The sequence below is a fragment of the Oreochromis aureus genome, linkage group 3 (genome assembly GCF_013358895.1).
Source record: "Oreochromis aureus strain Israel breed Guangdong linkage group 3, ZZ_aureus, whole genome shotgun sequence".
NCBI lineage: Eukaryota > Metazoa > Chordata > Actinopteri > Cichliformes > Cichlidae > Oreochromis > Oreochromis aureus.
Window position 1 is genome coordinate 6,009,708 of NC_052944.1, and position 15,291 is coordinate 6,024,998.

Here is a 15,291-nt window from a genome sequence, read left to right on the forward strand (position 1 = left end):
GACTCATCAGGTAACAGTAAAGAGTGGGTTACTGTGACACTCACCATAGGAAGAACACACCGGATACAATAAGTCTGCTTACAGCAGACAGCTGGACGTCTTCCAGTGGATAGAAAAGGTAAATGTAGGATTTAAAAGGCGCTATTCAGACAGACGAACTACGCTGACAGAAATGATTTAATTTCATTATCAACATTCCCAACACAGTCACATGGTCACTGACAAGGATTACAAATATACTCTCTGATTTAAGAAGTACACAAAAGTGTTTTACAGCTTTTATTACAATCCAGCAGTATAATCAAACAGTTCTAACACTTGTAATCAGAGGTAGAATTACTTTAATCTTAGAATTAATAAATCACATTGCTTCATGTTCTCAAAGTGTCCAATCTCGTCCCCTTTGACAAGGTCACTGAAATCCTGAGAGAACAGGTGAGAATCAACACGTCCCTCCCGCTGGCAGTGGGCTGCTGGGAGGTTATCCTTCCACCAGGTGGCACTACTGCACAAGATACTCCTGAAGAACAACACAGAGGAGCAGAAATGAGAAACTGTAGCAAAAACTTACAATAAACCATCAGTTTATGAATTAAACAAGAAAGCAAACTATAGTTAATCCTCCTCTTTGACCTTAAATAGAATTCTTATTTGTTTAATTGACATAATACATTCAATAATTTGTAAAACCAGAGAAAGACCATAAACTCATCATGACTCATATCTCTGGCTTGTTTTTGACCATTTAGAGTGATCAACGTTGTTTTACTTCTTCAAATGAATTTTGAACTAGTTATCTTCCATCATCTCCATAAAATCAAAGCACGTACACCTGGCTACAGATGAGCTGTTTGGACACAAAAGTAGAAAAGAAAGGTGCAGAAGAGGAATAACTGATAAAGTGAACGTCATGATTGTTGTCAAAGAGGACATGCAGAGAGCTGCAGGAGAAAAAAAGGAAAAACAAAAATCAAACTATCCATATTCTTCTGCTTATCCAGAGCCAGGTCACGAATGTAGCATCCTAAGCAGAGAAGCTTTGACCTCCCTCTCCAGCTTACCCAGGGGAATAAGGATGACTGTGATCCCCAATATTTGGAGCACACCCTTCGGACCCCCTTCTTAAAGATGGGAACCAACCCCTCGGTCTCTTAATCGAGAAGAAGCACCCCTGATCTCCATGCAGCATTGCAAAGGTGCGCCAACCAAGACAGGCCTACAACATCCAGAGCCTTCATGAACTCCGGCCGACCACATCCTTTGAAGTTGTTTAACTTGCCTGAGTGATGTCACCCCCAGTGATGTCACCCCCAGTGATGTCACACTCGTCCAAAGACTCTGCTTCCTCTATGGAAGGTGTGTCAGTGAAATGAAAGAGGTTCTTTCAGTATTTCTCAACTGAAGCCAGCAGCGCCCCATCTGCAGTGTGTACTGTGTGGGTAGGTCAGGGCTATCAGAGTTATCTGACAGTTTACCAGAATCACTTCAAGGATGCCCAAAAGTCTTTTTCCATGGCCTTTGTTTTTTTAAAGCTGATGTCTGGGAGAGTTAAACAGGAAGCACTCATGGATTTTTCATGGAATGACCCATCTCAATCTCCAGTACTTCCTCAAAAGAAACTAACTGGATCAAATTGTTGAACTGAACAATGTTGTTTGGCTGAGAGCAAATAGCTTGACAAGATAGAGTCTCTTGTAATCGAGATCCTGTGAATCTCCAAAGAAAATTCAACTGCAGTGCAAGGTAAAAAGTCAGAAGCATGAAATTCAAAAGCACAAACAAAAGACCTCACCTTCTTCTTATTGAGCCTCATCTGGCACCAGGAGAACAGTCCACACACCACATACATAGCAGCTGCGATGAAGCAGTTGTAGCCCACCTTTTGGTACACATCATAGGCCCTCTGGGGTGGATTTAAACTGAGAAAATAGAAACATTGCAAAAGAAAAGTTACATATCTCATAAATGATTCATTTACTGCAGATACACAGCAAGAAGAATAAGTATTGAACACATCACCAATGTTCTAAGTAAATATATTTTTAAAGGTGCTATTGACATTGAATTCTGACCAGATCTGAACAACACATCCCATTCATACATGCAAAGAAATCAAACGACAGATGTCTTTAAATTATACGTTATAATGAGAAATGACACAGGGAAAAGTACTGAAATATATTTAATACTTCGTACAAAAGCCTTTGTTGTTTAGGGCAGTTTCTAGATGCCTCTTGAATGGACGAACTAGTCACATACATTACTCGGTGTGATTTTGGTCCATTTTTCCACACAAACAGTCTTCAAATCCTGAAGGTTCCCCTTCTATGAACTCTGACCTTTAGTTATTTCCATATATTTTCAGTAGGATTCAGGTCAGGTGACTGACTGAGCTAATCTAGCAGCTTTATTTTCTTTCTCTGAAATCGAACGAGACTTTCCTTGGCTGTGTGTTTGGGATCCATTGTCTGGTAGAAGGCAACAAAGTTTCTGAGTATTTCTTCTTCAATATTTTGTCTCTGTACATTGTTTGTTCCCTCAATTATATGAAGGGTTCTAGTGCTGTATGCCAGCTCGCCTTGGAACAGTCCACAGCCAAGTGTGAAGCAGCGGGAATGAGAATCAGCACCTCCATATCTGAGGCCATGGTCCTCAGCCGGAAAAGGGTGGAGTGCCCACTCCGGGTCAGGGACGAATTCCTGCCCCAAGTGGAGGAGTTTAAGTATCTCGGGGTCTTGTTCAAGAGTGACAGGAGAAAGGAGCAGGAGATCAACAGACGGATTGGTGCAACGGCCGCAGTGATGTGGATGCTACACCGGTCTGTTGTGGTGAAGAGAGAGCTGAGTGTAAAAGCGAAGTTCTCAATTTACCGGTCGATCTACGTCCCTACCCTCACCTATGGTCATGAGCTGTGGGTAGTGACCGAAAGAACGAGATCATGGATACAAGCGGCAGAAGGGTGGCTGGCCTCTCGATTAGAGATAGGGTGAGAAGTTCGGCCATTCGGGAGGGGCTCAGAGTAGAGCCGCTGCTCCTCCACATCGAAAGTAGCCAGTTGAGGTGGTTCGGGCATCTGACAAGGATGCCTCCTGGGCGCCTCCTGGGTGAGGTTTTCCAGGCATGTCCCACCGGGAGGAGGCCCCGGGGCAGACCCAGGACACGCTAGAGAGATAATGGGGTATAATGGGAGGTCTGGGCTTCTCTGCTTGGGCTGCTGCCCCCGCAACCCGGCCCCAGATAAGCAGAAAAAGATGGATGGATGGATGGATGGATGGATGGATGGATGGATGGATGTGTATGTGGGAGCACCTGGTTGTGGCCAGTTTATGGTGGAATGATTTTCTTTCCACATTATTTACTCCAGTGCTCACTGGAGGACATCAAGTTAGGGGGGGAGATATCATTGTCATTCCCACCCACTAAGTCCCAAGAACAACTTGTGCATTAAAGGCATTGAGGGCACGTGTAGCTGAAAGAGAGGCTCATGGCTCAGTGGGGAACCCGGACTCTCCATGGCCAATTACCAAGACTCTGTGAAGGTTCTTAGTCATCCAGTCCACTACAGGAACACCTGCCTGTGAGGGTGACGCCTCCGTACCAGATGCACTGAACAACTTCTATGCACTGATTGTTTGTTTGTTTGTTTGTTGATTTATTTCAAACATGTAAACAATATACAGGTACATTTAGGCTACGTCCACACTAGTGTTTTCAGCCGTTTTCACAGAGTTGTGCGTCCACATTGAAACGGCCCAAAACGCTTACGTTCCAGTCCTGCACATGCGTGAAAGCGAGTGAGAATTAAAGAATTTGAAGAAAAGCCATCTGGAGCATGAACAAACTGGTAATAATCTTTTTTAGGGCTGTCAAAATTGAGAGCAATCAAAACAACTGCTGTATAATGCCCTCCGCTATCTTTGTTTCATTGGTCACATGACTGCATCACATGACTAAAATGTGTCATCATTTTAGAAAGTCTGCGTTTTCGAGTGTCCACACTGCGACGGGGCAGCTCCGTTTTGAAATGTATGCATTTTCGAGAGTGTGTTTTTCCTTGAGGAAAACGCCGTCTCAGTGTGGCCGGGAGGCCAAAACGGAGAGAAAACGCATTAGTGTGGACGTAGCCTTAGTAAAGAGAATAAGAGAGAAGAAAATACTATACAAAAGTCAATACATTTCAATATTGCTACCGTTCTGATTCATTTACATGATGAAAGGGAGTGGGAAGAAGTACACACTTATTTAATCCCGCCCCTTTGCCATAAGTTATCAGTTAATATTTAGTCAGCTTCCTTACTGATATAATCTGTAATAAAAATAGTGAACAGGTTTCTGTTATAATATATACTATAATATCACATCATGACATTTTTTAAATAGAGATATTCACTTAATTTCAACATTTTCCCTTTCTTTATAGTTCAAGAAGATCCTATTTTTATAACTCTTTTTGAACTGTTTTATGTTTGGACGTTGCTTTAATTCCATATTCAGACTGTTCCACAGTTTCATCCATGAACAGAAACACAAAAGCTTTTTCTTGTAGTACTTTCCCTGTTTTGAAGTAACAAAAACCCCTTAAATTATAACTTCCTTCTTTCAAAAAAACATACTCTGAATATTAGCTGGCAGTTCTTTATTTTTTGCTTTGAATAGAATTTGTGCTGTTTGGAATTTCACTAGATCGTCAATTTCCAATATTTCAGACTGCAAAAATAGTGAGTTTGTATGTTCCCTATAATCTGCACTGTGGATGATTCAAACTGCTTTTTTTTTTTGAAGAGTAAAAAGTGAAAGTAATTTGGTTTTATAGTTGTTGCCCCAGACCTCTGCACAATAGCTTAAGTATGGTGAAACCAGTGAACAGTATAAATATGAAGTGATGTCCCGTCTAATACCTGCTTTGCCTTGGTTAGTATTGCAATGCTTCGTGATACTTTGGAACAAATTACCTTATGTGAGCTCTGCAGTTAAGTTTTTCATCTATTATTACCCCCAGAAATGTATTTTCACTGACTCTTTCAATATCAACACCATTTATTTGAATCTTAGCATTTGTATTTAAACTACAGTTTCCAAATAACATAAGTTTAGATTTATTCAAATTTAATGATAATTTGTTTTTATCAAGCCAGAACTTCACTTTACTTATTTCATTAGTCATATCCTCCAATAAATGCTGCAGATCATCACCAGAGCAAAAAATGTTTGTATCGTCAGCAAAGAGAACTTTGGACACTTTACAGATGTCATTAATGTATAGGTTGAAGAATTTTGGACCCAAAACTGACCCTTGGGGTACACCACAAGGAATGTCCATACATAAGGACTCCGGACCCAATTTAAAACTACCCCTCTGACACCATAACGTTCCAGTTTTCTTATTAATATATCATGATCTATAGTGTCAAATGCCTTTGTCAAGTCTATGAATAACCCAGCCACATATTGCTTTTTGTCTATGGAATTTGTGATGTATTCTATTGATCTAATAGTGTCAGGGATGTTGATCTGCTTGATCTGAATCCGTACTGACTCTCGGTGAGTAGTTTATGTTTATCTATAAATTTTTCCAGTCGGTTGTTAAACAGTTTTTCAAGAATTTTTGAGAATTGAGGCAGTAAAGAGACAGGTCTGTAGTTTGTGAAATGTTTGTTGCCAGATTTCATTCTGTCTGGAAATTGACCAGTTTGAAATGATAAATTCCAAATGTATGTAAATGGTTTTATAATAGCCTCAATGACTCTTTTAACCACTATCATGTCAATATCATTACAATCCAAAGATTTCCGATTTTTACATTTTTCGACAATTTCAAAAAAACTTCATTTTCATCGACGGCTGTGAGAAACATAGAATATGGATTTCTGTCTATCAGTGTATCGGTTTTTCTTTCCCAGGATCAGTGATTGTTCTTGCTAAATTTGGTCCAGCAGTTACAAAGAATTCATTGAGACTATTTGCCACAACGTCCATATTGTATTCTTCATGGTCATTACAAATGAAATACTTGGGATAGTTCTTTTGTCCAGCCCCACGTTTTATAACACTGTTCAGTATTTCCCATAATCTTTTAATATTATTCCTATTTATATCTAATTGCTTCTTATAGTATCCCTTTTTACTATATCTAAGTATATTAATTAACCTATTTTTATATCTTTGACGCTCAGAACGACGTGATGGTGAGGAAGACCCCTCCCCTCACAACGACCTGTGTCTGACCTCGGCTGATGTGATGTGATGTACTGATGTGCACTTTTCTAATGCACCGCTGTGTGCGCATCATTCTGTTCTGTCTGGTGTTGCACAGTTTGGGTTTTTTGCCAGTTTTGCACACTTGCACTTTCTATAGTCCTGTGTTGATTGTTTGTCAAAGTGAGTTGAGGCAACTGTTCTTGTGATTTAGTGCTAAAGAATAAAAACTGAACTCGACTGAGCTGTGCCTGTAAGGCTTATTAAATAGGTCATGAAACACAGGACAGTCGTTTAGCCCAAGATTTGTGTAAACAAGGCAACTCCTCCCCCAAAAGGTTGATTCTGTTCATCTGGATGTTTTCACTTAGAAAGAACGTTTATAAGGTTGGAAACCTGCAGTCAGCTGCCAATGAGGAAGTCACTGTGATGAGGGAGGAAACGTTGCTCTGCTACGCTTTGAGTCCCCAAAACTTCCTGTTTTTCATTCTGGGCCAGGTTGAACCATTTTACTCTCTTTATATTTCTTTTAAAATGTCCATGTTTAGCTCCTTAGTGGAGGCCAAAGTCTGTACCATGTTCAAAAACAGGATTCCTTTTCTGTCTGCTGGACTTCACAGATTTGGTGACCTGTGGTTTATTGCTGAGGCAGATTTCAACTTTCAAGGAAGAATCGTGTTTCTACAAAAAACACAGCGATATCAAATAACATCATTAAACTTTTCTTCTTTTACATTTTACGAGGGAAAGAGTGTTTTTCTGCTGTCTGTTTTCTTCCTTCTATTTAAGGTAGAAAATTGATGCATACTTGGTGACTGTCTCTGCAAGAGCGTGATACCTGCAGCTGACAGGACACTAACCCTAAACAGAATCAGTCCAGCTCAAACAGACAAGTATCGAGCCAGAGTGCAGCTGCACAGGCAGAGATCTGGAGCGACGTGTTATAGCACAAGACTTACTCTTTAAATGTGTCTTCCTCTGTCAAAGGCACATCTTCAATCAGTACTGCTGAATGTGTTGTAAAGAAAATGCCCAGCAAGCCCTGAGACAGAGAGGGATATATTAGTCCAGCAGTGGCTCAGAGTAACTAATGTGATCCCAAATGTAATGAACATAACAGCATGGTACAAGTACGTTCTTTATGACTCAGATATGTTTTTGACACAAATGTAATTTGTTAAACATTCACACAAAATTATTATTACTATTTAATACACTATTAGATTAAACTGATTTAAAGTCTTTCTTTATTCTTTAACTGGAGCTTCCTAAGCTGCCCTCTACTAACACTGGGAGGGAGACTCAGAAAATCCAAACAATAGATCTACTGTTATAGTTGCTGGTATAACAGGGTGTTTCCCTAACATTGTCTCTGCACCTACTGATTCACAGAAACAGCATATATCTCATGCACATCACGTTTTAAGTTGAAAAAGGTCAGTCTTGGCCTCAGTCTTTTCATTCTGGAGACTCAAAATCTAACTTTATTTCAACCCACGTGGCTCATACACAAGTATATGTAAGAGTCAAGGCTCCTTTTTCAGATATATTCAAATATACAATGTTAGGAAATTGGAATCAGCTGACTGAGTGAACAGTAAATTCGTAACAAGAACTAAGTGGCGCATAAGGACGCTGTGATTTACAAAGCAAAATCTCCGCACTTACCAACATGACAACCCCCCACATGCTCAACACGATCCCACAGGCGGCGAGTTTAGGTCCACAGATGAGGCCACGCATGATTCCACTCTGTTACTCTTATTAGTCCACAAGGAGAGCGTTAAACTAATCTCAGACTACTGTAGCTTCTTCAGACATGTGACTATGACCGAACAGGTTCCGGAATGTTGAAAGTTTAGACGTTAGAAAGAGTTAAAAAAAACGATCAAATGAAGTGTTTTATATTAGTATGCAGTATGATACATGTGGTCCTAACTTACTGTTATAACAGCCTGACACCTCCGTCATGAGCAAACCAACACAAACCGTGTAGTTACAAGTTTTCTGTAACAATCCCGTAAACGAAATCACGTGACCGCAGTGTTCTCAGTCATGTGACTTTCCCTCTCCGCGCTCAGATACCTTTGGAAATACAGTCATTTCCTGATTTCACACAAGACTTTGAAACGCACCGTGCAAAAAGAACCGTCCTGCTTTGCGGTAAACGCGTACTGTATCACTACAAAGTAAACACTCCGCGTCTTTAACGTGATGATGCACGTGACAAGCAAGTGATTTGAATTAATATATATTTAGAAAAAACCCACTGTAATGTATCTATGTGTGCCTTTGTAGTGCTACATTATGATTATGTATAGGTTTCCACCAGCCTGCACTGTGCAGTGTGTGTGAGAGATAGATACACCATAACAGTACCTGATGATAAGCTGGATTTAGACCAAAGTTATTATAGTTTAAGTACAATTAAAAGCTAAAACTATTAGCCCAACACATAAAGTAAATGGGGAATTGACATCCACGTTTAAATAAAATTGGAATGACTTAACAGTTTGTGTCCTTTAAAGTTTAACACCTAATATTGTAGTTTCAGTATCACAACTTTGCAAATGTATAACACAAAGTAACAGAAACGAGGAGTGACACCCTGGATGGTTAATCTGGTTTCTGAGAATACAGGGGGGTGGGGGGTGTCAACAAACTGATGATTAAAACAACCTACAGCATATAAATGGAGTGTTTAAGCAAAAAGGTTTGCAGTATGAAACATTAATCTGGATCAGAACTGTCCAGAACTAAGTAAACTATGCAGCAACCATACATTTCTGTACACTTGTGGCTCTTTTTAAAAGAGTTATGCATAAATAAGCATATTTCTTTTTTCCAATCTTCCCATCATCGTGTGAACATATATTTTGGTCAACAGACTGTTACTTATGTACTGCTTTTCTAATTCTATCTGCTTTTTTCTTTTTTTGTTTTACAAGGTTCATTCAAACATTCACAGACATTTATACAAGCACTTTCTTCTATACACTGGCACACACACTCTCATAGATTTATCGGGACAACCCGAAAGACACTTGGACCTGCAGACTGAAGTAGCCAGAGATCAAATGATCAACCTTCCGCCTGGTAGATGACCCACTCTACTTTCTGAGCCATCTGTCATGCTGTACCTCATATGTTGTTGTTTCTACAGTAGCATCACCAGTGGAAAATGTAGTGAGTTCTCAATTTTGTAAACAATTCACTTGTTTTATGGTAAAATACTACAATATATAATGTCTATAATATATATATTGTCAACAGACAGCCTAAATGGTAACATATGTAAACCACCATATGTCACCCAAAGAAGCCCCAAAGTGTTAAACTGCCGAGGCGTCGGGACTATACAAAATAGATTCTCAGTATAGTCTTCACAGTATGATTTTAGCTTAAGGATGGACAGACTTATATGGCCATATTTAAAAAGAACGTTCTATAACCTGTGATTCCAACAGTGTGCCAGCACATTAACATTATGAAAAGGTTTTTGAACATTCTGTTAAAACGTTTCTTCTTGGTAACCTTTTTTAATTTTTTTTTTCAGTTTTTATCCTGGTTACGTCAATATCATTTCCTAGTCTGATTCCAATTATATATTTTTCTTGTAAGTATTAACGTCCCCAAGTTTACCTCGTTTAGAGACAGAAATTGACCCGGGTCACAGTGAGCTCTTAAAAACTGAGATTTTCGAGTGCACCTGAAGTCAGCACGAGCCATCTGCTGAGCGAGCTGGCATCCGTCTGTCGTCAGTGACATGGTAGAAAAGAAGTTTGAAGGCCGATAAAACACCTTTAGTAGCATTATGCAGCACGGTATGAAAAAGACTGCCTTCCCCAAGCAGCGATATTAAAGACAGCGGGAGAGCTGCTTTCTAGCTGTGGAGCTACATTAGCAAGCGCACCAAATGCTACCTGGCTATGCCGTTAGCATCGTAGCAGCTGTAATTCAACTGGAGGACATCATTGAGTCTGGCTCACTGACTGTTCAGTGTGTGCTATCACGGAGATCAGCGAAATGACCTCAGCTTCTACTAAAGTAAGTCGGTCTGACACGTGAACATCTAGCATGTATTATATGGTGATAATACAGTATCGTTATCCTTGCACAAACGTACCAACCCCAGAGTGTACTGAGCTTCCCGCTGCTTCTATACAAGGGCCAAAATAATGGACTAAAGTTTCCAGGTGAACAGCAAACAATATTGCAAAATCGCTATTTAAGTTTTAGGACAGGTTATCTAAAAAGCAGCAGTGGAAAATGATCATCTATGCCCACGTGTTGTTTTGGGGCCTTATTTCCAGTGAGGGGGAATGTGTATACCTCCAGGTTTATGTCACCTTTTTCTGTAAGTCCGAGGCTTTGACGTCATTTTGCCTTTTCCTACTACGCCTTATCACCCAGCACCAATGTAGAGCCTTGCTAATACTGTTGTATTACTCTTTGCTGTGACTGCGTGCAGCAGGTTCAGCCGGTGTCTCAAAGCAGGAGGACACTGGTTAAACCTGGACACTGCATATAAACACCCTGGATCAGAATGATAGATGGACTGCGTCTTATATAGTTCTACTCTACCTGAGCACTCAGAGTGCTTTATATAACTTGCCTCATTCACCCACATGCATTCATAATCTGGGGTTAGTATCTTGCCCAAGGATATTTGGCAATCAGATTGGAGCAGACAGGGGTTCAACCACCAACCTTCTCTCAGGTGACCTGCTCTACCACTTAAATGTTAATTGCAGCGTGTTACAGTACACATCACTTTATTACAACGTTCACCCTCTGTGGAATGATGCGTAGTCATTTTCCATTTTTGCTACTTGTCCACTTAACCACTCTGTGTTGGCCAGGTGGGCGAGATCTTCTCTGCGGCAGGAGCTGCCTTCACCAAACTAGGAGAACTCACCATGCAGCTTCACCCAGTGGCAGAGTCCAGTCCAGCCAGGTAACACTAGTCTCACACACATTGTATAATAATAATAATAATTTATCTATAATGATATAAAAAGTAATGTGGTTGCATTTCGTACAGACTTTAGCTGTTTTTGTTGTTGGAGCCAAAAACTAAGATGTAATGTATATAAGTTTAATTTTATTATAAACCATAGAATTAAGTAAATTAATTTTCTGTCTATAGCACCAGTTAATCTCATTGTGCTTTATATAGTAGGGCAGGGGTGTCCAACTCCAGGCCTCGAGTGTCCTGCAGGTTTAGACGTGTCCAGCTGATTTAAATGGCTAAATGACCTCCTCTGTCCTGAAGTTCTCCAGAGGCCTGGTAATGAACTAATCATGTGATTCAGGTGTGTTGACCCAGGGTGAGATCTGAAACCTGCAGGACACCGGCCCTCGAGGCCTGGAGTTACCCACCCCTGTAGTAAGGTAAACGTTTTCACAAGGGGTCTCTAAGTGGATGGATATTTGATTAAGTAGATTTACTACATGTCCTTTCTGATGCAAACTCCGATGGATTTGTGGAGTGTAAACTACTACACTATGGAGTCACTGCTTTATATAGTAAGGTAAAGGCCCGAATATTGAAGGAAAGACTCCAACAATCAGATCAGGTTCCCCTTAAGGAGAGGAAACCATCTGCTGGGACAGGATGAGCATTTAGAAGAGTCTACACTCCAAAATTTATACATGTGCATAGCATGCATGTTGCAATTTCATATACTGTAAATAATCTAATTTAAGTTAACCTAATTTTTTACACCTCAGTCATAAACGCACACGCCAGGTTTGTGAATGTATTAACTTGTAGGTCACATAAGATTTTCCAATTGATACCATAGCTGCATCTACTAAAACAAGTTTGAGTCTCTGTGACCTCCATCTCAAGGTCAGAGGTCAAGTTTTTTGAAAATCTTGTGAATGCGTCTTAGTCATGAGAACAACTTCTGGGGTGTAAAACATGTAACTTTGTGAGCCGGTTTTAATAATAAACATGAATCAGCCACAGAGTGTTACAGTCAGAGTCAGATGAGTGACCAAATAAATGGTGACTGAACGTGTGGAGGTGATTCATCTGTATCATCACATGTGCAGAGACTAACTGCTGGAATCGCTTCATTTAGCTCCCATCTTTCCTCCAGCAGTTTGACAAAGAGCACAGTTAAGAGGAAACCATATGAAGATGGAGCTACGCCTGCAACTTCTGACAGTCCAAAGAAGGTCATCAAGAAATCCACCCTTGCTGTTGCCAGAGCATCGCAGGGCGCTCCAGCTGTTATCTCTGTGTCCACAGCTCAGGTTGTCATGGCAGCAGGTCTCCAGGGTCCACCCTCCAACCAGCCTCCTCTGAAGAAACAGAAGACTGCAGGTCTCCTTCCTCGAGTCCACCGACAGTTTTATTCATTTCATTTAGAAAAAAAAACAAACAGTTGTAGATAATAATAACCTTTTGTACATTTTAAATACACAAAAATGAACAAATAATACCGAGAAGTGAAGTGAGTGCTGTGTGTGTGCAGATGTGACTCTCAGCGCTCTGAACGATTCGGATGTGAACAGCGATCTTGTGGACATCGAGGGACTCGGTGAGCGATCCAACTCCAAAAAACTCAACAATTTTGATCAAGGTAAAGTTCATGAACAAAAATAAAACACAGATGGATTGTTTTACACTTACACAAACTAACAGAAGCTGTCAGATATTGAAAAGTTTGGATCAAATCAAAAGATTAGATAGCGTCTGCTTACACAACATTTAACATTGTCGGGTCTGACTTCTGTTGTTCAGCAGAAAAAAATTAAGTAGAAAACCCCGTCCAAAAAGAGTCCTGCACCTCACTTGCCTTACCATCAGCAGTTTGGGCAAGTGGCTATCAGCTAAAGTTGAGTTTGAGCACGGAAAACTTTGGGTTTTCACATTTTAAAAAGGTGACGTTGGGAGCATCTGAACTATCCGAAAAATGTAATTGTGTACTAGCACAAAAGGAGGTCATGTAATAAAGAAAGGTGATACCATACTATTCAATTAAATTTGGTCTATATAGGATCAAATCACAGTAATCTCAGGGCGACTGTAAGGTAAAGACCCTACAATAATTCAATAAACTATGTGGAAAAAACCCCCACAACCCTGTATATTTGTGGGCCCCATGTAAAGATTTACACCGTGACACAGGACAAACACAGAGTGTTGGATCATTTTCTGATCTACAGTAACCATATGAGACTTTCTTTTCTGTCTCCATAGAGACCCTGAACCTGGACTCTAGCCTCATTATGAACGCCAGCGACCTGCCTCTGCTGTCCCGCTGATCCTCCTGTAAATGTCATAGAAATAATGAAGAAACACTTGAAATAATTTGTAAAAGTCAGGACTCGTGTTTGTAGCCGGGTGATGCTGAGCACTAGGATGAAAGCAAACAGCAGTCAGAATGTGTTGGTGATGAAGGATTGCATTAGTTCTAGGCAAGTTGGCATAATGTGTGATTTTTGTTTCCTTAAACTCTGTTTGGAGAAACATTTAGAACATCCCACTTTATTTTTTATTTTTTTAAATGGACAATGGGAAAGTTACATTTGGCTGCACTGACAAAAGATAACTTTTGCGAAACTTGTCCCACTGCAGACGCAGGAGATGTTTGTTTGGGGTTTTTTTTTTTTTTTTTTTTTTTTAAACAAAGTTAAAGCATTTACAGAAACTCATGATAAAGCTCCTGTATTTCCGCTTCAGTGTGAAGTCTCCAAATCCCTTTGTAAGAATAGATGTCAGACTCGATGTGTCATGGTGACAGCATAATTGCTGGCATGTGTTGCTAATGTCTTTGAAGACCCAGTGTCCTGAGAAGTCCACGTGTCTTATTCTGGGCAGATATCTGTGGTTAAACTGTGACTGTGCAGACGTGGCAGTAACAAAATGATAAAAGGACATCTTAACTCACCTCTTTTTAGAGCTCTGAAACACAACTGGTTTTCCACCTTTAAACAAAATGACAGCAAACTGAGACAACGTGGATGAATTCCAGTTGAATATTGCACCTCTCCAGTATCCATATCAAGCTCCTGGTATTATCCCAGATTGGAGTCTGGAAGTTGAAACAATGTAACAAATGATGATTTTAATTGTTATTATTTTTTTCTGTATGTAGAAACTGTCAGTTTGTGTCTATTTTAGCATTTGACAGCATCATGTGTGTTTCACGTTACTACAGCGCTTTTGAAAGCATGCTGTTAGTTTAATCTTTTCTTTATATTCATGTCAGTGGAACATAAAGTTGAGGTGATACAAGATTTTTATTTTCTCGACTTCATCTCTTTCATTTATTTTATTGCTTTTGCAGGAGTGTCGCAAACGGGGAATTTTCATCAGTATCATTTTGCATAATAGTGCTTTAGCTGTGAACTGCAGCAAAGCATAGCTGCGTAAACGCGTTGGCTTAAAAGAAACGGATATTTTTGGGGTTATGCAATAGCTGCGAATTTGAATGTGCTTGTGCATCTTCTCCATGCTCCTGTTTCATTTCATCCTGTTTAGTTCCCAAAGAAATGTATTTGTCTGAATAGAAGAAAACATCTATTTTAGTTTTCATCTGCCGGCCTGTGAGTGCACTCTAACGCATTAAGACACTAAGAAAAGTGATGCTAATTCTCTCCTGGAGAATGAAAAGTAAGACTCTGCAAAAGGATGATTTAAAAAATATCCCTTGAACTAAAAGCTGTGAAGGTGCTGACGGTGGATGTGATTGACGAGAGGCTGGCATGGTGACTTTGGGAGGTGGGGATAGTTATGAACCATCAAGGACATATTTATAGGAACACAGTGACCAGCAGCACCATCTCTGTGTGCTCACATAAGTGGAAATAATGACACACTCATTTGTGTTTTGTAAAGATTCATTACTGGAGCGCAGCTGAAAATAAAGTGATTCAGCTCCTTCTCAGCACTGTAGGCACTCAAACCCGACTCAGATTTTATTATTGTGCTTGGAACAAAGCCAACGCGACCTTAAAGAACACGCACGTGGTTTAAGGTGAGACCAGATTTGAACCTTTTCTTTGAGTCTAAAATAAGTTTCACAGACATTTTATTTTTCAAACACTGACCTTTTATTAATGTGTAACAGTCATAATCGA

The 15,291-nt window shown here is 40.0% G+C and overlaps 2 protein-coding genes across 4 annotated transcripts; one reads left to right on the plus strand and one right to left on the minus strand.

Annotated features, from left to right (window-relative positions):
- Positions 1-159: 159 nt before the first annotated feature.
- On the minus strand, positions 160-8,276 carry LOC116321171 (ribonuclease kappa-A-like). The gene is made up of 5 exons (XM_031740947.2): positions 8,139-8,276; positions 7,864-8,020; positions 7,155-7,237; positions 1,793-1,919; positions 160-520 (listed from the first exon to the last, which is right to left on the minus strand). The coding sequence occupies exons 2-5, from the start codon at positions 7,936-7,938 to the stop codon at positions 503-505; spliced, it is 303 nt and encodes a 100-aa protein (XP_031596807.1). The 5' UTR covers positions 7,939-8,020; positions 8,139-8,276; the 3' UTR covers positions 160-502.
- Positions 8,277-9,882: 1,606 nt separating this feature from the next.
- LOC116321165 (chromatin complexes subunit BAP18-like) lies at positions 9,883-14,448 on the plus strand. 3 transcript variants are annotated; one of them, XM_031740941.2, is made up of 5 exons: positions 9,883-10,242; positions 11,058-11,152; positions 12,285-12,529; positions 12,681-12,788; positions 13,409-14,448. In XM_031740941.2, the coding sequence occupies exons 1-5, from the start codon at positions 10,222-10,224 to the stop codon at positions 13,471-13,473; spliced, it is 534 nt and encodes a 177-aa protein (XP_031596801.1). In that variant the 5' UTR covers positions 9,883-10,221; the 3' UTR covers positions 13,474-14,448. The 3 variants fall into 3 exon arrangements, with proteins under 3 accessions (XP_031596801.1, XP_031596802.1, XP_031596803.1); XM_031740942.2 differs by having other exon boundaries at positions 9,886-10,242; positions 12,303-12,529; XM_031740943.2 differs by having other exon boundaries at positions 9,886-10,242; positions 12,306-12,529.
- The last annotated feature ends 843 nt before the right edge of the window (positions 14,449-15,291 follow it).